We start from the raw sequence: 23,848 nt of genomic DNA on the forward strand, positions 1-23,848 counted from the left end.
AAATAAATACATCTTCCTGGGGACCCTGGGCATGTACAAGTGTGTCGGAGGAGCCAGGCTTTTGTTTCCTCATCTGGCACAAAGGAATCCTTCTTATCTTCCAGGAGGACCTTGGGAGGATATGGATGAGTGGGAAGCAAAGGAATTACTTCAACGGCCATCATTGCAGGAGGTCAAGACTGTATTTAATAAGAGCCATTATGACATGGTTCAAAGTCTTTCAGGAAGTTTTTTTATTTGTTTGCTTTCATTTTGTTGTTAGACAACTGTAGTGCCAGGGGCGGTTCTGTGCCAAACCACACGCAGAATGAGAGCCCCGGACTTCCCTTGGGTCACCAGCTTCCTTCAGCTCGGGGCAAGGATAAAATCTGCCCGAAGATAGAAATTTGGGAATTTCCCGTTGGTTCACATTTCAAACAAAGCTTGTATTTAATCCTCAGAGCTCGGAGTGAGCAGAGTAAGTCCCGGAGACCCAGGGACAGGACAGTTTGCTGAGAATTCGACCAGCAACACCTTGGCTTCTGGTAAGTACTGTTCGATGTGATTGGTTTGGGTTCTCAAGGCTGCAGTGATCTGGATGCTTAATTGAGAAGACTTGCTGTTATGGGCTCTTTCTTCATCATCTTCTTGGGCTGCACAGTCAGAGGGAACTAGGACCTCTTGGTATCACACGTAACAGATCTCATCCCAATAACAGGTTAGGCCAGGAGAGTGGTGTAGAGTCTCCCCGAATAAGATCGAAGAGCTAAACCCGAAAGGCTTTTCGTTTGGGGGCACTGATGGGAAAGGAAAGCCAAACTCTGAAAAGATTTTATTCTTTTCTTCTCGTGGATAAAAGGAGGGGCAAAGTAGTTCAGATGCCAGCTCTCAAGTTAGGATTCTAGCTCTGCTTTTTATTTATGTGATCAAAGGCAAATTGCTTACTCTCTCTGGTTACAGTTCCCTCATCTGTAAAACGGATATTGTATCATTGAAAAACAGTGTAAACCTTAGAGTATTGTTGTATCTCATTGCTGTGTTAAATCTCACCAGATTTCATATTTATAATAAATAATATAATATTGCTTCTATTATATAAGTAAAACTTATACAATAGATTTCATATATATGTATACATACACTGGATTTCATATATATAGATAGTATGAAATTAATATAGATAATATGAAATATTTATATATTATATGAAATCCATTATATATAGATATAATCCACTATATATATATATATATGAATATATATATATATATATATATATATATATATATGAAATCTATTATACAAATTTTGCTTAGAAGTGCTTGGAATGTATTAAGAATTCGATACATGCTAGTCATTATTAAATAACCAAAGAATTGTAGACTATCTGAGCTGGAAATCACCTCACAAGTAGCACTTATTGAGCCTAGAAGATACTGAATGCTCTTTGCCAAGTTATTTCAAGTGATGCTGACAGCAGTCCCATGAGGATGGTGATATTATCACTTCCATTTTACAGATGAAGAAAGAGGGGTGTAAGAGGTGTTATAATGTTCCCAAGATGACATCTCATAACTGATGAGGGCGAACTTGAAACCCAGATTCCAGAGTTAACACTCTAAACCACCATATCCTACTGCCTCACCTGTCATCTCATTTTACAATGGGTTAAAAAAAAAAACAAAAACATAAAAAAAGTGGGAAGAGTGTTTCCTAAACAGAATTTTGGGGCCTTTCCCAGACATTGGGAAGCCGGAAATGTCTTCCAAGTCTCTCTTAGCCATCCACAGTGCACAGGGAGCGTGGGTGTCATTGTTGTGTGGGGTGATGTGGGGGACCCTGTGGGGCCCAGCCCAAGTCTCCTCTTCCTCTCTCAAATGGAGTTTTCCATCTGTAAACCGAGCTGTCTCATGAGGGACAGCCCTGAGACACCAAAGCAAATCATGTAACCAAACACATTTTACAAATTGTAAAGTCTTAACAGATAATTATTTTATCAAGAAAATTGATTTTTGGCTTTTTAACAAAGAGCTTGCAGGAAACACACTGCTTTAAAATATATTACCCTCAGCTAGTCTGTCCTGCACAGTCTTTGATCTGATCTTTGAACTCCATAGCTCACTAGGCTAAATGCCCTGTGGGAAAGATGGCCAAGTCCCATGTGCATGGATGAAGAGCAAGGCAAGGGGCTGAAAACCACTGGCCCCCAATTCTGCTTCAGGCAATGAAATCCCTGAAATTAGAAAGAACCTCATGGATTGGAAGCAAAACCTCAGGGGTAAATTTTTTTTAAACATCCTTTTTTTTTTTGCAGAGGGTGGGGGCAAAATTTTAAACAGGATACGTTCCTCATCCTTGTGCAGAAATGCTCTTCCCTCTTCCTGGGAACAGGGGACTTTGGCCTCAGTGGCCCAGTGCTTTCACCAAGGTGGTCTTAACCTTGAGACTTTCATCTCCGTATACTACATAGCTATGTCTATACATAGATACTATATCTATATTTATAAAGAATGGCTGTAAGTCATTCATACCTTAGGAGGAATGAATGACTTTATACTGGAGAAAGGGAGAACTCAGGAGAGAGAAGGCATGACCTCATGCCAGTCGGATGGTGGAGGGCCCTTTGCCTCCTCCCATTTACTGGGACTGCCCTGGGACTGCCCCGTTCACTGCTTCCTCCTATTTTGAGAGTGTTACTAATTCAAGGTTAAAAACTAGCCACCAACACATTTTTGTTTCAAAGATACCATCGACCCTGTGGCCTTCTATCCCGTGGGATTCCTCTTCTCGCAGGGCCCCTGTGTCGGTCGTGGGATCGCCAGCAGATCTGTCCAGGAAAGGGCTCCACCTCTAGAGTCGGTTTCATTGTGTCAGTTTCAGCCCCCCCCCCCCCCCCCCCCGGGGTTGGGTGGCCTTGGAAACAGGGCACTCAAGAGGCTGAGGAACTTAAGAACAGAGATGTGCCCTGGCCCTGGCACTCAGGTTCCCTCTGGAGAAAGTGAGCTCCTGGCATGGGGAAGGGCTTATCTTGGGCTTCCTTTTGGCCAGAAATGCTTTCTCAGCTGCAGCTGGCGGGTAGCATCCTGCCCTCTGCCCTGTTCTTGTCTCTCCTCCTTGGTGTTGCTGTCCCCAAGGGCTCTCTTGTCAGAACCACTTATGAAGCAGGAGCAGAGAAAGGCCAGGGAAGATGGCTCCTTCAGTCATCCTGGCAACACCTCCTTGGAACTGCCACTTGGTGAGCACAGGCTGCTTGGATAGGTCCTCGTTACCATGGCTACTATCAGCCTCAGGGGCAGATGGGAAGGGGGGAGCTGATAACCCACCTCGCCAACATTCGGGAGCACCATCCTGATCCTTGGTAACTGAGTGGCTAATCAGTGAAGCATCCTGTTGTCTGAGGACTAATGCTTCACCCTTCTTTTTGACAGGTGAGAACAGACAGCCTTAATGGAAGCCAAACCTCAGAAGAGTCCAGGTACACAGGGAGCATACTTTTTTTAAAAATTTATTTATTATTGTATTTTTTTTTTAAATTTTGGAAGAGGGGAGGTAATTAGACTTGTTTACCTTTAGAGGAGGTACTGGGGATTGAACCTAAGAACCTTGTGCATGCTAAGCATGCGCTCTACCACTTGAGCTATACCCTCCCCCACCAGCCAGGGGGCATACTTTAAGAAAGAAAAAAACTTTCTATTGAAAATAATGATCAATTCCCATCAAACGAACCAGGACACAGAAGATGGTTTTAGTAAGGATAATGGGTGGCATTCTGGGACAATGATTCTTGGTGTGGCGAACGTAGCAGAGGCTATTAGATTCAATGAATTATTTTGTAAGAGCTCACTTATCTAGAAATTTGGCATTTTCTGATTTTCATGGACCAAATGTTCCATTTGTTGCTTGGAGATGGTACTAACAGCAAACTATAGATGGGAAAGGACTGGAGAATATTTCCTTAATTTTATATGAAATTCTCACTTGGTTAAATGACCTAAATTGTTATCAGGGTTTATTGTGGGGATAGGCCAAGGGGTGTCATACAAATGTCCTAGCTTCATGTTCACATTCCTCACAGTAGGTGACTGGTCAGAAGGACCAAGTTTAGGATGAAATAACTTAGAAATCAAACGATCCAATTCAATTCAAAAATAAATATTTTGAATATTTATTCAAAGCACCTATTATTAGTAAGTCACTCTGCGTCATTTTGCAGAGGATATACAGGTTAATAAGAGACATCCCTCTCAATGAACTTATAATTTCATTAGGAAATTAAGATAAACACATTTGAGTAGCCGTATTGGGAAGTTAAAATAAGTAACGCAATCAGGCTACAATAAGAATCATGAAATAAGTGAAAAATGCTGTAGGGTCTGAAGAAAAAACAGAATATACGAATTTGTGAGAATCCAGAGAGGTTTTATGGAGAAGGCATTTGAGCTGGACCCTTAAAGGATGTGTAGGATTTTAAAAGAGATTGGAAAAGAGAACACATCTCAGCAGAAAAGGGTGGCGTGACTGAAAGCCATGAAGTGGGTTAGAGGCAGGATGGGTTAGAGGAGGATGTGGCTGTGAAGTAGGATGGGTGGAGTGGGGGTGGGGAGGACAAGGCTGCAGAACTGCGGTGCTATGTTGTGCTAGACCTTGACCCCATATTACCGGCAACCCTTGAAGCACTTTGAGCACAGGAGCAGTGTCATCAGATTTGCTTTTTGAATTGCTCATATATTAAAAAGATATCTTTAGTGTGGTATAATTGACATACAATAAACTGCACATACTGAAAGTAAACAGTTTAATAAGTTTTGTGCATATGCGCTTAAGAAACCATCACCACAGTCAAGACAGTAATTGCATGCGTTACTCTCTAAAGTCTTCTCTAAAGTTCCGGTTTTATCATCCTTCCCTCCGGCGCCCAGCCCCACTCCCTGTCGCTCTGCTTTCTGTCACTCTGAGTGTGTTCATATTTACTAGAGTTGTACACAGTGGAATCGTACTGTATGAACTCCCTTCTGCTTCTTTGATTCAGCACAATTCTTTGGCGATTCATCCACGTTGCTACATATTTCCAGAGTTCCTTTTTACTCCTGAGTAGTGTTCCATTGGATAGATATTTCACAATGTGTGAGCCCATTCACCTGCTGATGAACATCTGGGTTGCTTCCAGTCTTTGGCCATTACACACAAAGCTGCTGTGAACATTTGTAACAAATTTTTGTATAGTCATACATTCTTTTACTCGCTCTAACATCATCTTTATTTTTCCTTCTGCATGCATTATGTCTTTTTTTTCCCTCTGATGGTTTTTAAGGTTTTTCTTTATCACTGATTTTGAGCAATTTGACTATGATGTGCTTTGTTATAATCTTTTTCATATATTTTGTGTTTGGGGTTCCTGAGCTGCTTGGATTTCTGCTGTAGTTTTCTTTGAATCTGTAAAATTTTCAGCATTATTTCCTCAAATATTTTTTCTGTCTCCCTCCCCCACTTCAGGGACTCCCAATGACTGTAAATTAGGTCACGTGAAGTTGTCCCATAATGCACTCAGGCTCTTTTTATGTTTTGGGTTGCTTTTTCCACTCTGCATTTGTTTTGACAGTCCCGTTAATCCCGTTCAGTGTATTTTTTTTTCTGAGATATTATAGCTTTCATCTCTTGAAGTTTACTTTGGATCTTTTTTATATCTTCTATGTCTCTAACTTCTTGAATGCTTAAAATACTGTTAATAATAACTGTTTTTATTCTCTGCTAATTCTAACATCTGTATCAATTCTAGGCCTGTTTTGATGGAGCAGTGATTATCCACCTTATGGGTCATGCTCTCCTGCCTCTTTGCATGCCTGGTAACCCTTGATTGGTTGCCAGATCTTGCAAATTTTACCTTGTTGAGAGATATTTTTGTATTTCTGTAAATCTTGAGCTTTTTTTCTGGAATGCAGTTAAGTTTCTTGAAAACAAGTTGATCCTTTTAAGATTTGATCTGAAAGTCTGGATTGGGTCTGGAGCAGTCCTCAGCCCAGAGCTAATTATTCCTCATTACTGAGGCAAGAACTTCCTCAGTACTTACTCTACCCAATGCTCCATAAATTGTAATATTTGCCAGTCTGATGAGAGGAAACAGGTACCTTTTCTGGCCCAGTGAAGGACTGGACACGGTTTCCTCTAATTTTTTTCTTGTGGTTCTCTCTCTAGCCTTTCTCTAGTCATCTTAACTTTCACCCTTCCATCACCCTCATGTCCAGTCAATCATTAAGTCATGACCATTCTACTTCCCAAATACTTCCTGGATCCACCCCATCTTTCTGTTCTTACCACCATTGCCTTCAAGACCTTCACACATTTCAATATGTTAATTCAAGACCCTTATATGCTTTTCACTATACTGCTTCAGTAGCTATCTAGACTGACTCTCTAATGTCAGTCTTGATAGCTTCAAATCCAACCTCGACCTAGCCCTGAGAGTAAATGCCAAATCTGACCAATTTAGCACTTCAGGCGAAGATGAAATCACAGGAACTGGATTTACTCTCCTGTCTGAAATGAACAAAAAATATAAAATATATAAAATAGTGGTTTTCAAGACACTAGTCATAAACAATAAAAGTCATGGATCCCTAAGAGATAGGAAACAAAGTGGGCCCTACAATTTCCTTGACAGAGTTTCCAGTCCACAGCAGAGGAAAGAGGAACCGAGGTGGAAACAGGTGGACCCCTGAGCTGAGGAAACAGAGCTGAGAGTTCAGGGAGATCAAGGCAGCAGGAGCTCAGAGGACAGAGGAAAGAGCTGCACAGAGAAAGAATCCCGGGGACTTGGTGGTGGGATCCCCTCAAGTATTCAAGAGTGTTGATGAGTATACATGTGTGGGGAGACTAGATAGATGTTGGTGTTACCAAGTGATACAGGACATCTGAGAGAAAACGATGAGAGAAAGTTGTCCTATAAATTCCCCCAGTGACTGGATTTTGCTGATCATGTCCCTGGCATGGTGTTTAACGTGTTTCTCTGTTTTCTGTATTTCCTATAAATCAGACCTAGAGGGTTGATAAGACCGTTTCAGTGGTTTTTTGGCAAGTCTAATCCATGGGCAGTGTTGTCCATTGCTTTTAAAATAAAATCTAAACTCTACCATGAGCTCCTGTCTCCAGGTCCTGCAGGACTTATCTCCAGCCTCATCTTTTTCTTTTTCTTTTTCTTTTTTTTTAATTGAAGCATAGTCAGCTTACATTGTTGTGTCAATTTCTGGTGTACAGCATAATAGTTCAGTCCTACAGGCACATACATATATATATTTTTTCATATTCTTTTTCATGATAGGTTACTACAAGATATTGAATATAGTGTCCTGTGCTATACAGTAGGAACTTGTTTATCTATTTTATATATAGAAGTTAATGTCTGTGAATCTCAAACTCCCAATTTATCCCTATCCTGCTGGTAACCATGAATTTATTTTCTATGTCTGAGTCTGTTTCTGTTTTGTGAATAAGTTCACTTGTATCTTTTTTTCAGATTCCACATATAAGCAATATTATATGGTATTTTTCTTTCTCTTTCTGGCTTACTTCACTTAGTATGACAGTCTCCAGGTCCATCCTTGTTACTGCAAATGACATTATTTTATTCTTTTTTATGTATGAATAGTATTCCACTGTGTGTGTGTGTGTGTGTGTGTGTGTGTGTATGCACCACAACTTCTTTATCATCTGTCAATGGACATATAGGTTGCTTCCGTGTCCTAGCTATTGTAAATAGTGCTGCTGTGAACATTGGGGTGTATATATCTTTTCAAATTAGTTTCCTCCAGATATATGCCCAGGAGTGAGATTGCTGGATCATAGGGTAAGTCTATTTTTAGTTTTTTAAGGACTCTCCATACGGTTTTCCATAATGGCTGCACCAAACTACATTCCCACCAACAGTGTAGGAGGGTTCCCTTTTCTCCACACCCTCTCCAGCATTTATCATTTGTGGACTTTTTAATGATGGCCACTCTGACTGGTGTGAGGTCAAAACTACAATGACCTCACACAAAATTACAATGAGGTATTTGTGGTTTTGATTTGCATTTCTCTAATTAGTGATATTGAGCATTTTTTTATGTCTCTGTTGGCCATTTGTATGTCTTCGCTGGAGAGATGTTTGTTTAGGTTTTCTGCCCATTTTTGGATTGGATTGTTTGGTTTTTTGTTATTAAGTTGTGTGTTCATATATTCTGGAAATTAAGCCCTTGTCAGTTGCATCATTTGCAAATATTTTCTCCTATTCCGTAGGTTGTCTTTTGGTTTGTTTATAGTTTCCTTTGCTGTGCAAAAGCTTGTAAGTTTAATTTGGTCCCATTTGTTTATTTTTGCTTTTATTTCTATTGACTGAGTAGACTGCCCTAACGGAACATTACTGAGATTTATGTCAGAGAATTGTTTGCCTATGTTTTCTTCTAGGAAGTTTATTGTGTCTTATGTTTAAGTCTTTAAGCCGTTTTGAGTTTATTTTTGTGTATGGTGTGAGGGAGTGTTCTAACTTCATTTGATTTACATGCGGCTGTCTAACTTTCCCAACACCGCTTGCTGGAGAGGCTGCCTTTTCTCCTCATCCTGTTTTTCATCCTGAATTCCTCTCAGGGTAGACTGTCAGTCCGCGACTACAGTGGCTACGATGCTCTTTGTTTTTCTTTGTTCTATACCTCCAATTTTACAAATGAGGAAAAGAAGGGAGATTTAATGATTCAAGGTGTTCTATAAATACTTGTTCAGTAAATGAATCTGTGAGTTTGTCCAAAGCCACACAACTATTAGATAAAGGAGCTAAAAGTTTTTGCTATATTGTTTCCTTCTGGTTTTCTTCTCTTTTTTTTTTTTTTTCCAGGGTGGGGCTGTAGAGGGAGCAGGCAGAGTTGCTTGGAAGGAGGAGAGGGCAGGAAGGTGAGGACGGAGGGCGGCTGTCTGAGAATTACTAGTTAGGAGCATACTGGCTTCATCAACTGTACTTCCTAATCTTGATTCTGTTTTCACTTAATAAAGAAGCGCTAATTCTTTAGTGAAGGCTGTCTTTTACAAAACCAGGGCTCCTCCAGAACTGCAGCCTGGATGGAACTGCAGCCTGGATGGAAAAGCAAAACCTATCTCTTTTTCTTTTTTTTAAATAAATGTTATTATAACAACATTGTGGTTTTTCTAAATAATGAAAGCACTACTTGTTTGTACAGACATTTTCAAAAATGTAGAAAAAAAATTAAAAACTGCCTATACATTTCAGTACTTACAGAGAAGCAGTTAATAGCTTGGATAACTCTTATTTAACCACTTTTGCCACCTTATCTTCCATAGCAGGTGGCTTTGTTTTTGTTTGCTAAGCCAAGGGCTGAGGCAGAATTATCTTGCTCCTGGTGCTTCAGCAAGAATGGAGACCAATTTTTGCTCACATCTGGAGAGCCAGTGGCATACTCCAGAGACAGAGAGCCAGACAGGTGTGCCCTGAATTAAAGAGCTTCTAAGTGTCATCTGAATGAACGTCCGGCTGTGGATGAATAAGAATCACACACGTGGTTCTTGGGTCTTTTGTTCTCCTGGCCTATAAATGGATGCTCTTTTCCATACTGAATCATTTGAAGACCTTTCCAGAAGTAAACAGAGTTTCCCAATCGAAGCAGTTCTTCTCAGAGATTTACAGGGAACAAACTGAGTCCTGTCACTTTCTTTCATTAGGCAAGCAATTTACATTTTCTTATGAAAATGAAGTCTGCAAACAAGATTACTTTATTAAATCACCACCTCCTCGGCTTTTCTTCTCTGCGGTGAGTATTCATGAAGATTTAACAGGCCTCCCACCAGCCTCAGGAGCATTTTTTTAAATCCTTTCTCTTCCTCAGAGATTTAACTGGGATGCAAAATATTTTCATTTTTCAGGCCTCTTGGAAAAAGCGGATTTTCATTCTGTCAAAGAATGGGGAAAAGGGCTTTAATCTTTCCTATTACAAAGACCATCATCACCGAGGCTCCATTGAAATTGATCGGTGCGTGTGCAATCAAGAAAGTGTTTATAACAGGAAATACTAACACATTATATGCAAATTAGAAAAAAATTAGAAAACATGTTAATTTGTGGAACCAAGAATCCAAATGAAATAGGAATTTTTTGAGCTAAGTTTCAGGTTGAACAAAGTATTTACAATCAGTGATAAATCAGATCTAAATTTAGTTTCTAAAACTATTGGACAACTTTCAAAGTAGAGATCAAACAGATCTGAAGTTTTTATTCAGTTTGCATCTTAATAAAAACCAGTCAGTTTTCTTCCTAATTTTATATTTGCATTTGTTTCATACTTTCTATCTCTATCGACAAGAAATTCCAGGGTAGAAGTTGGCATAAGTAGCCAGGAAAAAATGCAATTTGTACAGAAGATGTTTAAATGCCACCCTGATGAAGTGATGTCCATCAGAACCCCTAACAGGGAATATGTCCTCATTAACTACAGCAGGTAAGTGGTGAGATAACAGAGGATGTCCCTGTGTGCAGAATAAAACAAACAAACAAACAATAAACATGCTTTGACTAGAAACCCCTGGCCACGACCTCAAACACCATCTGGGCAGTCTTCATTATTTTTTTAAAAAAGCTTGAAAAGTCACAATGTTCATCTTCTAGGGCTGCCATGACAATGTACCACAAAGTGGGTGGCTTAGAACAACCAAAGTTTATTATCTCACTGTCCTAGAGACTGGGAGTCTGAAGTCAGGTGTCGCAGACCGTAGTTCCTCTAAAGGGACCAGAGAAGAGCTGTTCCAGGCTTCTCTCCTAACGTCTGGTAGTTCCTTGGCTTGTGGCAGCATTAACTCCGGTCTTTACATGGCGTTCTCCCTCCATGCATGTCTCTGCGTCCAAATTTCTCCTTTTCACAAGGACACCAGTCATGTTGGACTAGGACGCCCTACTCCGGTATGACCTCATGCTAACTAATGACATCTGCAGCAACCCAGTCTGACTTCCAAATAAGGTCACATTCTGACGTACTGAGGGTTGGAAATTCAACATACGAATTTAGAAGGGGACACAAGTCAACCTATAACAGTCACCATCACCCCAGATGCATTTTATGGAAACAGACCCAATACATGAACATCTGCACAGGCTACATATATTAGGGAGGGGCTATGCTCATTGCTGAAGGAGTCTGCAGTTTTTAAGAGGGGCTCCCAGTGCTAGCCAAGGTGCCTAATGGATCCTGCATAGATGATTATCTGCTTGACAGAGAGGATAAAGTCAGGGCAGGGAGCTGTGTGGAGGAGGCAACAAAGGCTCAAGCCAAAGTCTGAAGAAACTTGATCTGCTGCAGATCAACCCTAAGGCGAAAAGCTTTCTTTTCAGTTGTCGTGAGAGTCCATAGAAAAGAAGATGAGATTTATATAAAATCGTCCAATCACATCCTTCATAAACACAGGCATCCCCTCAAGGGAGGCGCACCTGGACAAAATGGTGCTGACAGGTTAAAGGACTTGCTTAAGAACACAAAGGAAATCCGTGTCAAAGCCAAAAGCTCCCAACCCTGTGATTACTACTGTGATTTTCCATTTCTCTGAGCTTTCCTCGCAGAGGTGGCAGGAGGGTTAATTCTAGTGTGTGAGCGTGGAGGTGGTGAGGAGCCAGGAGGCATTTAAGCTACTTAGGGGGAAAAAACCCTATTTCTGTGCTACCTGCTTCCACTGCCCGTTCCAGTCTTAATAAAAGAATCCCTCTCTGGTTCAAAAGGATCGCAGGCGCTATTGTTGCTACATGCCAGCTGAAACCTGATTCCTATCAACAGGGAGAAGATTAAAGACTGGATCTCCTTCTTGTCATCATTCTGCCTGGATATGAAAGCAACACCCTGGAATACAGAGGTGACTCTCCATCACTAATAAAATAACAGGGCACCTGAATGCAGCCTTCTTTCACAAGGAAATAATGCACGCTTTTTTTTCTCTCCCTCCTTAGCAACTGGCATTAATACAAGGGAAAAAAAAATAAGTGAGAAAATGTACATCCTAGTTATTTTTATGGTTAACAATAGAGAAGAATACTTCCGTGTTTTACAAGAGAGCTAAAAAAATACAGACACTACAGATTTTCATTATTGGGGTAGGAGGAGTGAGACTTAACTGCGGCATTTTTTAATTGTAGCTGAAACAATAATAAATTCCATCATTGTTATTCAAGGTTCATAACAGCTACCATTTGAATAAATCCAAAGTGGTTTCTATAAAAATACTTTTCATCTGTCTTGTATTTTCATTATCATGTTTCTTTGATATTGTAAGTGCTAGTAATTTTAAGTTGTTTATTTACTTCATAAGAACCTTTGCTAATTTACAGAAGTTCTTTCTTAGGACAGAATTTATTAGTGAACCTTTGGTCTCTGGGTACCGTTTTGACATATTTTCCAGGTTATTCTATGCTGATGACAAAAGCAGAGGCCAAGGAGAAGGGGAAAGCAAGTGTCTACAAGGAGACTCAAATGATTAGAGCCAAGGAGTTGGGTGCAGAGGGACACAGGGTTGAAAAGTTAGGTTGAGGAAAACTCAGGGCATCTCTGAAGGCCAGGCTGGGAGTTCTTAAGGATTTGGGAACAGGAGAGAGACAAGGTCATCAGTTGTCTCAGCAGGAGAATGCTGGCCGGCAGTATAAATGTTGGTGGTCAGAGACTAGAAGCAGAGTGCCCAGTGATGAGGCTGTTGCTTCATTCCAGACAAGGGATCAATTGTGCCCTGATTCCAATATTCTTTTTTTCATAAGCAGGAGAAGCTCTCGTTGGGTGGTAAAAGGCCCTCTTCAGACCCGAACCCTCTTCTTAGTCCTTCCAGGACACTGGAGGCTGTCAACCCCACCACACCAAGAAACAGTCTTCCAAACATGGTAATCACACTTACTAACCCTCTCTTTCTCAGGACGCCATGCCTGGGAACCAGCTGATGCTTCAGAAATCAATGTGTTTGATGCCTTCCTCAAAGCCTCATCCACCCTAAGAGTGATTCTTAGCCCTACTGTTTACCCTGTAGTTAGTCTGCTTCCCCCACGACGACGAGCCTCACCGCCTTCCCTGCCTTCCTCTAACTGCTCCTCAATGGGTGCTCCTCAATGGGCGGAGGACACCCCAGCTAAACAAAAAACTGGCTGGCAGCCTTTTCCTTTCTTTCCACATGGGGCACAAATTACCTCTTAAAAAAATGCCACAAACACCACTTGATTTTCTGCCATACCATCTGTACTCCTGAGGCAAAATCAGAGTTCTCATTAATTTCCTTTATTTACCCAGATCAGTCTTACTTCTCCTTGTACGTGTGTGTGTGTGTGTGTGTGTGTGTGTGTGTGTGTGTGTGTGTAAGACTTCAACTTCATTTCTAATGAAGTCCATTTGAGGAAAGAAACATAGTACATCTGCCCCTTGAAAGTGATTTGTAATTGTACTCCCAGCTCTCTTGGATTTGCAATCTTCCCAACTTTGGATATTATTAACAAACAGGCTGAGTGTTTTTTTATTTTTTTCCTTCTGCCATGGATACTATTTTGTTCCTTAGAGATGTAACCATTGCCTTTCCCTTTTCCGTGGGTACCAAGCACATCTTAATAGGGTATAGCGTCCTGTTTTATCTCATTGGAAGCTCTCCAACCATTTTAAAAGCTTTTGGTAGCATGTCAAATTCACCGGGGCAAACACTTCGGTTGGTGTTTGTAGGAAAGGCAGTAGGAAATGAGGTTGAGAAGGATAACTTTTCAGTAAATGCTTCTTGCTTTTCACTCCGATACTCCATGTCCCTAAAAATAATGTTATTAGTCATTTTGCCTTTTCATACTAGGTGTTCCAATCAATCCAGTGCTTTTTCAATCAGCTCCAGTTAAGAGTACCACCTGCCTTGTTGGGAGATGTTGTTGTTGTTAAAATTAAGTGGGAACCCTTCTTCATCCCCAACTCAGCAGGAATGGCTCCATGAACTTGGGGCTAGAAAAATGGACACAACTTAAATACATTTTTTTTAAATCACTTTCTTTCAATGACTTCCTAGAGTACATTCAGGGTTTTCTTCAAACCCCTTTGTTCTAAAACATTGTTCTTGGAAGAACTAAATTGTACTTATAACAATTTTTCCTGCCATGCAAAGCAGCTACTTTGTGGAGTGTCTTGCATCTCTTGGGGCAGGAGGCGGTCATTGGTTGAACCTAGATCACCTTGAAGCCTACAATTCATACTGTCACATGATCAACACTACAGAACTGCATTGCTGGAGTAATAGTAGAAGTATATGAGCCGAACACAAAAGAGGAATAGTGAGCAGAAAGGGAAAAGGGGCAGTGTCTTGACTCTGGGTGAATTACTTTCTCAGATGGCATTCCTAGGAAAAGATGAAGGTGGAGCTTCTGTTGGAGCTTAGTGACTTAGAATACCACCCACTAGAGAGAACAATTTGTTACAGGTCCCAACAGTCGAGAAGAGTCTGAAAGATGGGCTTATATTTTTACAGCATTAGTGGTGACCTAGACTCAAGAGTCAAGTTCAATTTGTGCATGCTTCTGGATGTAGCCTTGGAAGATCCTCTGATGTTCTTAACCCGATTAATCTATTATGCCTTTTTCAGAAAACATGTGGTTTCTTTCTGTCTCTTGCAAAGAAAAAGAAAAAGCATTAATTCTCTCTTCATCTCTTTCTTCAGCATTTAAGAGAACAAAGCTTTCCAGGACTCGGAAAAGCTCATCTACCACATGACTTCTTGTCAGAGACCACCCAAGATACGGAAGAAGACAGCCATTATATTAGTCCTCGTAGTATTCTTTTAGAGGTAACCTCTTCCATCCATTCATCATTTATTTGTTCCTCCTACAAATATTTACTGAGCCCCTGCCAGGCACTGTTCCTAAGGCACTAGGCTGGGTTCGGTGGAACCCAGAGTTGAATCAGACACAGGGGATGTGCTCACAGTGCTGACACTTTCATAGGAACCCACCATGATACAAGGCAGAAAGGGCTGCACACTGAAAAGAGATGCTAGTAAAATGCCTGGAGTGCTAGCAGGGTGGTAGGTATTGGGGAGCTGACTTCCAGACAGAAGCCCAGGGAAGGTTCCATGGAGATGACATTTGGCCTTACGTGATAGATAAAATTTGGACTTGGGGGATTGCCTTGGGGAGTCAGTCTGCATTCTGGGCAGAAACAATGAGTGGAAACAATAATATCCTTGGGTGATACATTGCGTGGTGTGTGCCAATCAGTTTGTTGATCAGTTGGAAGCCCCTAGTGAGTGCTTTCTGTGTGCAAGCAGTGTGCTAGCAGTGTGCTATCTTAGGCGTGGTGGCTGCCAGAAAGGACCTGATGTCACACCTGCACTCAGAGCTCACAGTCTCAGCTGTTACCACGTGATGCTGCTCTACCAGAGGCGTGGTCAAAGCTCTGGAAGCGTAAAGAAAGGGCAGACTTTCTTTCTCCTGGAGTCGGAGAAATCTTCGAGATTTAAAACAGCATTTGATACATATATGATGAATAGTTTAGTTGAGCTCTAACCTAGCATGAGTGAGTGGCATATTGGGGGAAATACCGCAAAAAAGAGCCAGACCATGATGGTTCTTGAATGTCAAGTTGACTTCATTCTGCAGGTAGCACAAGGGGCAGTGATGGCTTGTCAGTTGCAAAGTGGCCAGACCAGATTATCTTCTAGTGCTTTTCGCCCAGGAGCTATATTTGAGGGAGATGATAGAGAAGAGAGTGGAAATGGGAGGTAGGAAGACAAAACTGGGGGGTAAGGGTGCAGCATCTCCCAAACTGGGGGTTTTTGGCAAGATGGTGACATATGTTCATATAAAAGATGCCTCTGGGCTCAAACAAGTTCTGGAAACACCAGATCAAAGTAAGTTACCCCAGCTTCTGAAGTGCAGAATTCTCAGAACCTTTAGGGTTCAGTGGCGCATTGTAAGTAGCCAAGCAGGATGCAACAAGCAGCATTTCCCAAGCTCATTTGACCACAGGACCCTTCTTTCGCCACAAATATTTTCACGCTAGGGTTCTCTGGGACACAGTGATGTCAACTAGTCTTACATGATGGTCCAGACAACCAGGCAGGCTGTACTGAGCACTAGCTACATGCCTGGCATTTACTAGGTACTTTATGGGATGCAAAGTTTAGTGCAGCAGATAAAACTAAGCTAAAAGACCATTACAAAAATTAAGCAAAAAACTGGGTGGTAGAAGTTCAGAGAAGAGAAGTTGGCAGTGGCTGAGGTGGTCAGATGGGGCTAAAGCACTTCAGGTGAGTCCTGAATGCAACTTCACTAGACAAAAGAGAAAAGGGGCTCCCCAGGTGAAGAAGCCAGCATGAAAATGGGCACAAGAAGAGCCCCACTTGTAGGGGCAGGAGTGGGAAGACTGGCTTGACGGGAGTGAAGTGTTCCAATTATGGTTAATAATGAATTTGTTAGGGAGACAACTGAAAGCCTTTAGGGGTTTTGAGAAACCGTTGCCCCAAATGTCTTAGTTCTGCCTGGCTGGTCGAGTGCCCCCAGAGGACAGTATTTTCTAAGACCTTTACAGCCCCTTGAGGCAACTTGGTTGCCTGTGAGCACAGTAGCCCGAGGCCAGTTCTCCACTGTGTCCGGGCCTTTGACAGGTGATGTGATTCTCCAGCAGCTGGAGGAGGAAAAGAGCTCGTGTCATTAAATGCCTAGTGATGAAACAAAAAAAGTTAAGAGCAGTTTAGTCCAGTAGAATACTTGTATCTGGAGCATGGGGAGTCTGGGAGAAGAAAAGAGACTTTGAGTCGACCAGAGCTTTGCTGGTTCAGTCTTCCAGAATGAGCACCACCATTCATCCAATGATAAATGTTCTTACTGTTTCAGGGCCCAGAGCCATCATGTAGGGGGTAAAACATACCTGGCTTGCATCCTTATGTAGGCTTGCATCCGTACGTCTATTTCTCTTGTCTGTAGTTGAATAATATTGCTTCCAGTAATTCTGATGAATCCATTGAACCTGGAGATTCAGACCAAATCTCCCAGGAAGTCGAGCATCTTTACATGTCAATGAAATCCTGGTAAGTAAAAGTGCCATATTTTAAAATTTAATCTTAGCTAATGTACTGTTGTAAGAACAATGTCTGGCAGCTCATTTCAATAGTTGATATAATACAAAAGCATGACCACGGGCCAAGTTCAAAGCATTAGCCAGTCATCTCCAAACAAGAAAAAGTGAGAATGGTTTTTCTAACCAAGGAACAACCATGAGTGGCATTCTCAGGTCATTTCTGTCTCCTGGGGGAGTTCTTTTCTAGTTTGCATTTATGTCTCTCACACTCTCCCTTCTGTCTCCAAGCCCTCCCAATGTAAAGGGCTATTTTTGACTCCGTATCCATTTTTAGAAGGAGTGTTTATTGCATTTGATTCTAACTGGGGCTGTGATCCTAACGGTTGGCCATCCTTCAAGACTTTGTTAGTTTTCCTGTGGCTGTTAGCTGCTTAAATCTGATTCACACACCTTGGAAAGTTGGAAATAGACATGCTAAAAAAGGATTTGTATTAACTTCTTATCCTCTAGTTTTTTCGAAGAGACATCCCATGAGTCCGCCGACAGCAAAGAGGAATCCCAGACCCTTGCAGACATCCAGAATGGGCAGCTTCACCAGCAAGAACAAGACTCTGGAGCCGGCTCCTGTCTCTCACCTGCCAACATGGAAGCGCAGACCGCCAATGACCAGAAGGGGTCGGCCTCACTAACTGTTGTGCAGTTGTCTGTACTAATCAAGTAAAGTTCTGATTTCTAAAACTTTACGGGCCCTTAGAGCAAGGCAGGATCCCTTTTGTACTCAGAATTCAAATTTTGAAGCAGTTCCTAAAAGTCTCCAAGTCAGCCAAGAACCTGACCCTTCTCCCTGATGTGGTGGCCAAGGACAGTGAGTAACAGAGCTGGAAACAAAGCAGCGCCCTGGGCTGTGGGTGGCATTTTCCAATACTTAAACAAAAAAATTCTCTGTTACCTCTTCTTTCAGGTCATGGAACCTTGGATTACACTGATCTGGGTGGCATGTTGCCTAGCTTTTACTAGTAAAATTACGGGCATGCAGGTTTGGTTACAGACCTAGGAGAGGAAACATTTCAGTTTTAAATGATACCAAGAACATTTGATGAGATTATTCTCAATTTTAACTCTTTTCAGTGTCTTCTTCTGTGGAGAAATGTGCAAACTGATGTGACATGTAATTAACTTAGTCCATTTTTTTTACTCCTTTTCCGTTGTCTACCATCATTACCACATCCCAAGAAGGGTCGGGGGAGGGCATTAATAAGTGGCAAATTCATATTCTTCTCCAAATGTTTTGGACACTCTTTAACTGGAAAATAATATCTTAGATGTCGGAGGCCAAAGTCCACTCAGAAAGTACAGCTCAGAGCCAGAGACAGTTGCCTGACTTTTACAAACGTCTTATCCCGTAGTAACATCCCTGATGAAAGCCAAGTGGAGGAACTAAACGTGTTCCTTTCTCCTCATGACATCGTAAACTATCTTGCTGTCAGAGAAGCTGCAGGACGGATATGGTAGGTGGGAGATTTGAGGGTTACTGATTATAAATGGGGTTGGATGATATGAAGACAATAGTTGTCTCTTGAAGCACTGTATATGGCAAAACTGACTAGAGAACTCGAACTGTTGTGTTAACTGTTGTCATAAATTGTCTTCAGCTGAGGCAGAAATAAGCTATTGTTGGGTAGGAGAGTCAGTTGGGAGGTGGGCAGATTATGGGAGGATTCAAACATCCAGAAAGCAGCGAATTTCTGATTTTTTGGAGGTGAGGAAAAGTGGTCAGAAATACATGTGGTCCAAGGAACTCATTCCCAGTCAATGAGCACTGACTCTTTGATGAATGAATGAAATTAGTAAGGTTGACAAGATCCTAAGGTCTAAAAGAAAAAAGCGTACCAAGATCAAAGACTTCCAGACACCAGCCAAAAACCTGCTGGTCAGGATTCAGACACAAAAGACCGTGGTGGAGAATTTCCTGAGAATGATCACGTGTTTATTTGATTCTATATCCTTTTAAAGACTCTAATTCATTTTGATGGAAGAGTATGGTTTTATAAGAGAAGAAAGTTTGTTCATGTGAAGTCAGCGTTACACATCAATTGTCTTAGAAGTTTGTAAGAGGGCACGAATCACAAGCTTACATTTTCCCAATTTCCCACCAACTTAAGCCTCAATAAATACTTGACTGAAACTGTGGACACCTCTGTGCCCAAGCCTGCTCATCTCTCAACTCATTTATTTGCTCATTAGATACTCATCGTATAATCATTAAGTGCTCACTTTCAATAAATACTTAGTAAGCACCTTCTGTTTACTTGGAATTACATTATAAAAACAATTTGTTTTTACAGTGGGACCATACCTCTGGGGTCTCATAGTCTGGTGAAAGATACAGCTACATGAACAAGTAAATGTCAAACGTATTTTATTTAAATATACAATAAGTGAGGTGCGCACACAGTGGAATAGAAGCCCAGAGGCGGGGGAGATTAACTAAAGGGAGGGCTTTGTAGAGACAGTATGATTGGAGCTGGACTTTGGAGGCAGGGTCGGGCTCCAAGAGGAATGATAGAAGAAAGAATATTGCAGATAGAGAAAGGAGTCCGTCAACTTCGGAGGCGGTGCCACGTAGCTAATGAGACTGGTGATGGTAGCAGCAGAGCAGACTGGGGCGAGGAGCCCACGTGTGCCCCCACCTGGGCAAGCACAGGCTCACGCCTGTGTTGGGTGCTGTCTCTCCCGTTGCAGCGTGTCACAGTGGAATGGCCCCCCGCGCCTGGGATGCTTGTTTTTTCATGGAGACCACCTTTTGGCCGTGAATGACCTGAAGCCCCATAGCCTGGAGGAGTTCTCCTTGTTTCTCAGCCGGTCTACCCAGAGGGAGGTGAGTCCTGCTGGCTGGCCCGGGCCGGTGCGAGGCAGTGCCAGAAGGAACCAGATCGGGTTCTTGGCTGGTGTCTGAACAGTGCTGTGAAGACAAATGAGGCTTTTCAATCCTCAGCCACCACATGTAAATAAGAGAATAATAAGTGTAAATCACACTTCATACAATACATATAAATGACAAGAATCTTATTTTAGGACCTTTTAAAATTCTTAAACATAAAGTAGTATTTGGAGGGAGCACTGGCTTAGGAGGCTGAAGAGCCGGGGTTGGGACCACAGACGCGGTGTCAAGTGGCAAAAAAGAGTTTGCACTGGACTCAGACAGGCTCAGGGGTCACATCTCACCTCCTTTAACCAAATTGGGCGTCAATTTTCTCTTCTGTTAAACTGGGGATGAGGATAATAGTAGTTGTCGGAGAATTAAATGAGATAATGTACGTAACGTGTGTACAACGGTGACTGGCACATATCAGGTGCTCAGCATAGTTACTACTACTTTTGCGTCTCTTGCTGTTGCCTGGGGAATGCCCAACAGGTTTAGCTTTTTAAGCCTCCGTTTCCTCATCTCAGAAATCGGCCATACCTTCCTCACCGAGTGATTGTAAGAGTTATACAGAACGTGTGACTGTCTCCTGAGCACACACGTTTTAAAAAGGCTTAGCCATGTCAGTACGATCTTCATGTTGATTCCTTTCCTGGTCTGTTTTTATTTCTGGATGAGCCACATGACCTTGGGAAAATCACTTCCTTGTCTAACAAGTGAGTTTCAATTTCTTCTCTTTAAAGTGAGACGGTTGGCACTTCTTGGACCCCTAAGATGGGGACAGGAAGAGAGGAGAGGAGAGAGAGGAGAGGGATGGGGTTTGGGGCTTCAGTGAGAGAGAGGGAGCAGTGTATGCTTATTTTTTTTTTTTTTAATGTTGGAATTTCCTATTATCTCATCTCAAGGAAACAGTTCCTTGGCTTAAAATTTCTGGAAACCACTGTGCTGGATAATCTATCAAACTTCTTCCAGTCCTGAGAATTTATCTTTTCTGCATCACACAATAACCTTGTTGATTAGACAAACTGTACAGTCCCCCTCTGTCTAAATAAGGAAACTTGGTAAGAATGAGTGCGTTGTCCAAGATATATCCATAGTGTTAGAAAAGAACTCATGCATCCATTCACTCACTCACTCACCATTTGTCGAATGTCTGTGGTGTGCTGGGGACTGTGCTAGGTCCCAGAGCTACAAAAATGGCCTCACCTTGAGCTTAAGGAGCTTACAGATGAGCATGGAAAATGGGTATGTTATGTACAAGTATAGTGTGTGCCTTGAGACGTGAACAGCCAGCCGTGGGACTGTGCAGGAAGGATGAAGTAAATCCAGCTGAGGGAGGCCAGAAAGGTGTCTCAGAGGAGATGCTTGGCTCGGTTTTGAAGACTAGGATAGGAGTTTGTGTGGTAGAAAAGAGGTGGCCTTCAGGGGTCCCACCGAACAAGCTAGTGACTGTAATGGATTTCCTCTGCCAAGGACCCACGCTGGGACCGAGTGTTCAATATGATCTTCTGAAAGTTATCAAACAATATCTGCTCCAAAGATTCAGGCATCAGCGCTGAAGACAAGAAGAGGGTTTTTGCCGGGGAGCGGATCCAGGAGCTCCACCTGGGAGTCACTGACTGCAAAGTTTATCAAGACTGCCGTTCTAGGTTCTAGATTGTTCAGGCACTGGCCTGGGAGGGGCTGACAGCCTTTCTCCTGGGCTCATTCTGCCTGCCCCCTGTAGTGTCACTGAGAAATAGGGGGTGTTCACCAACATGATTATTGGAAGATCACAAAATTCCCCTGCTTGTCCACCTCTACCATTCCTGACCTATTTCTTTATGTGAAAGCGGATATTCAGTCCTTTATAAAAAAAAAAAAAATTCAAATAGCTGGTCCCTGGAAGGAAGAAGAATACTGGAAGAGGGGAGATACGGAACCAAAAGAGGGGCAGTCAAGGGCCCCTGATGTTTTAGAGCAGCTGAACCAAGCAGATTTACTTTCCTTCCTTGAGAATGAAATTGAGTTGAGAGAAATGGGAATTTGGGGTGCGCATGGCGTAGGAGGGGTGGGGTGGAGAGAATGTGAGATTTTTAAAAGGAGGGGGAGGAGGTGTATGTGTGAAAGGGGAGGAGATGCTCAACTGCAGGAGAAGCCCTTCCAGCTTCAGTTCCCGCCTAAGTTTGTCAGGGGCTGATCCTGTCTGGAGGTCTTGTTTGGATTCTCCAGTGTCAAGAGGCTTTTTAATTCTTGGTGTAAATGGGCCTGTCTGGGCATCACTGATATTCTCTGGGATCTGCCCTAAAGGCTCAGGCCAGTGGATGCAAGAGAATAAAAATCCATCTTCCACCCAAATACATAAATCATCCTGGCTTCCTCTGGCCCAGATTGTCTTCAAAACCAGCTTCAAAGGGTGTGAATGAGGACAGACTGAGACTGAAAACGAGCAGTCCTAAGGATAATCTTTAGTCATTTAATGTTCTTCTTCCTGGTGTTTTAGAAGGTGAAACTCACCGTCGGTCGGATCCCAAATTCAGAGCAATTCCACGTGGCAGCCTGTACATGCGTCTTAAAAGACCAAGGTGTTGTACCTCCTCCACTGGATAAGGCTGGGCTGGGGAAGATACTGAAGAGGAGTCCAGCCATCAGAAAGAGTAAGCAGAAAGGGACTGGAGAGTAGGTGCCGGGGCCCACTGCCCTTGAGCAAGGATAGGCCCCAGACTCTGTGCTGGGCTCTGCCACTCCCTGCTGTGTGACCGGAGGCAAGTCAGCACACTTCTCTGAATTTCTCCATCTGCATTTTAACAATGGGAATAACTACCCCTTCTCTGGCTATTGCATCAGGGATGTTGAGAGGCCCAGGTGGGATAATGACTATGGAACATGGGGAAAATGTAAGACTTTATTATCTCAGTCTTTGTCCCACACACCACAGACAGAGATTGGGTAAGTTTCTCATCTGAAATGTGCTGTGTGTTCTGTGAGGTCATTCGTGCTCCACACAATCTCTTCTTTGTTAGGGAATGGACAGTTGGAAATACTCATTCCAGGAAGGCGAGATTCCCTAGAGAGATGTGATACCGTATCAGCCTTCCCAAACACCTCCTGCTACTCATCATGTTCATAGACCAGAATGCTGAGACACAGTGGCCTCTTGGCTTCAATAATTATCTTGTTTTCTTAAAGACCCAGTAACTATTTTAGAAGTTGAAGCAATTATAAAGTTATATCCAGCAAAGATCTGCTTGCTCTACCAGTAATAAGAGACCTGCTTAGCACTTCCGAATTTGAAAGGAATTAACTAATGGATGCATTATTGAATTGATCCTGGAAGGCTGAAAGAATGAAGTCTTTTCTCATAACTAGGAAAACAAATGCAGAGAGCTAAGGGATGGATCAAATCGGGGAATGGTAGAGAAAAGAGGGCTTCAGAAAATAGATTTTACTGTGTTGCTATTTCACATGGGAAGAAATTAACACCTCAGACGTTTAATGATAGACCTTCTTTGTGGCTCCTGGTTTCATGACTATTTAGTGGCAGAACCAAGAATCTAAAACCAGCCCTGAGAAACAGATGTCCTGATCCTTACTTGGTATTTGGATTTAGATTTAAGAAGACCTTCAGCGCACAGAAGAGACACTCAAATACCGTTCATCTTCTATTATCTGGATTGTACAGAAAGTATTAAAAAATGTTCATTTACATGCCCCATTGGCCCTACTGTTTTTCTTTATTTTTTTTTTAAGCTGGATTGGAGTTTTGACTATACTTTTTTCCTAGTTCTATTGTGATGCGATTGACATATAACATTGCATTAGTTTAAGGTGTACTCTATTGTGATTTGATATGTGTATATCAACCTACTGTTTCTACTTCTAGAAGTTTATCCTATGGAAATACTCACACAGATACACAAAGATATCTGTA

At 42.1% G+C, this 23,848-nt stretch overlaps 1 protein-coding gene across 3 annotated transcripts; it reads left to right on the forward strand.

The window, feature by feature from the left end:
- The first annotated feature begins 355 nt into the window (after positions 1-355).
- On the forward strand, positions 356-23,623 carry PLEKHS1 (pleckstrin homology domain containing S1). Of its 3 annotated transcripts, XM_072972361.1 has the most exons (14): positions 356-524; positions 3,408-3,454; positions 9,682-9,770; positions 9,883-9,989; positions 10,320-10,454; positions 11,778-11,853; positions 12,746-12,865; positions 14,659-14,784; positions 16,922-17,025; positions 17,526-17,732; positions 18,422-18,523; positions 19,758-19,893; positions 22,421-22,574; positions 23,456-23,623. In XM_072972361.1, exons 2-14 carry the CDS (start codon positions 3,427-3,429, stop codon positions 23,473-23,475), a joined length of 1,404 nt encoding a protein of 467 aa, XP_072828462.1. In that variant the 5' UTR covers positions 356-524; positions 3,408-3,426; the 3' UTR covers positions 23,476-23,623. The 3 variants fall into 3 exon arrangements, with proteins under 3 accessions (XP_072828462.1, XP_031538447.1, XP_006200256.1); XM_031682587.2 differs by lacking the exon at positions 23,456-23,623 and having other exon boundaries at positions 22,421-22,807; XM_006200194.4 differs by lacking the exon at positions 23,456-23,623 and having other exon boundaries at positions 12,749-12,865; positions 22,421-22,807.
- Positions 23,624-23,848: the final 225 nt, after the last annotated feature.

The sequence above is a fragment of the Vicugna pacos genome, chromosome 11, assembly GCF_048564905.1.
Source record: "Vicugna pacos chromosome 11, VicPac4, whole genome shotgun sequence".
Classification (NCBI taxonomy): Eukaryota; Metazoa; Chordata; class Mammalia; order Artiodactyla; family Camelidae; genus Vicugna; species Vicugna pacos.

Coding starts and splice junctions, on each gene's coding strand:
- PLEKHS1 (XM_031682587.2), top strand. CDS start 3,427: ATGGAAGCCAAACCTCAGAAGAGTCCAG. Junction 9,771..9,882: donor CTCGGCTTTTCTTCTCTGCG/GTGAGTATTCAT, acceptor TTCATTTTTCAG/GCCTCTTGGAAAAAGCGGAT. Junction 11,854..12,745: donor CAACACCCTGGAATACAGAG/GTGACTCTCCAT, acceptor TTTTTTCATAAG/CAGGAGAAGCTCTCGTTGGG.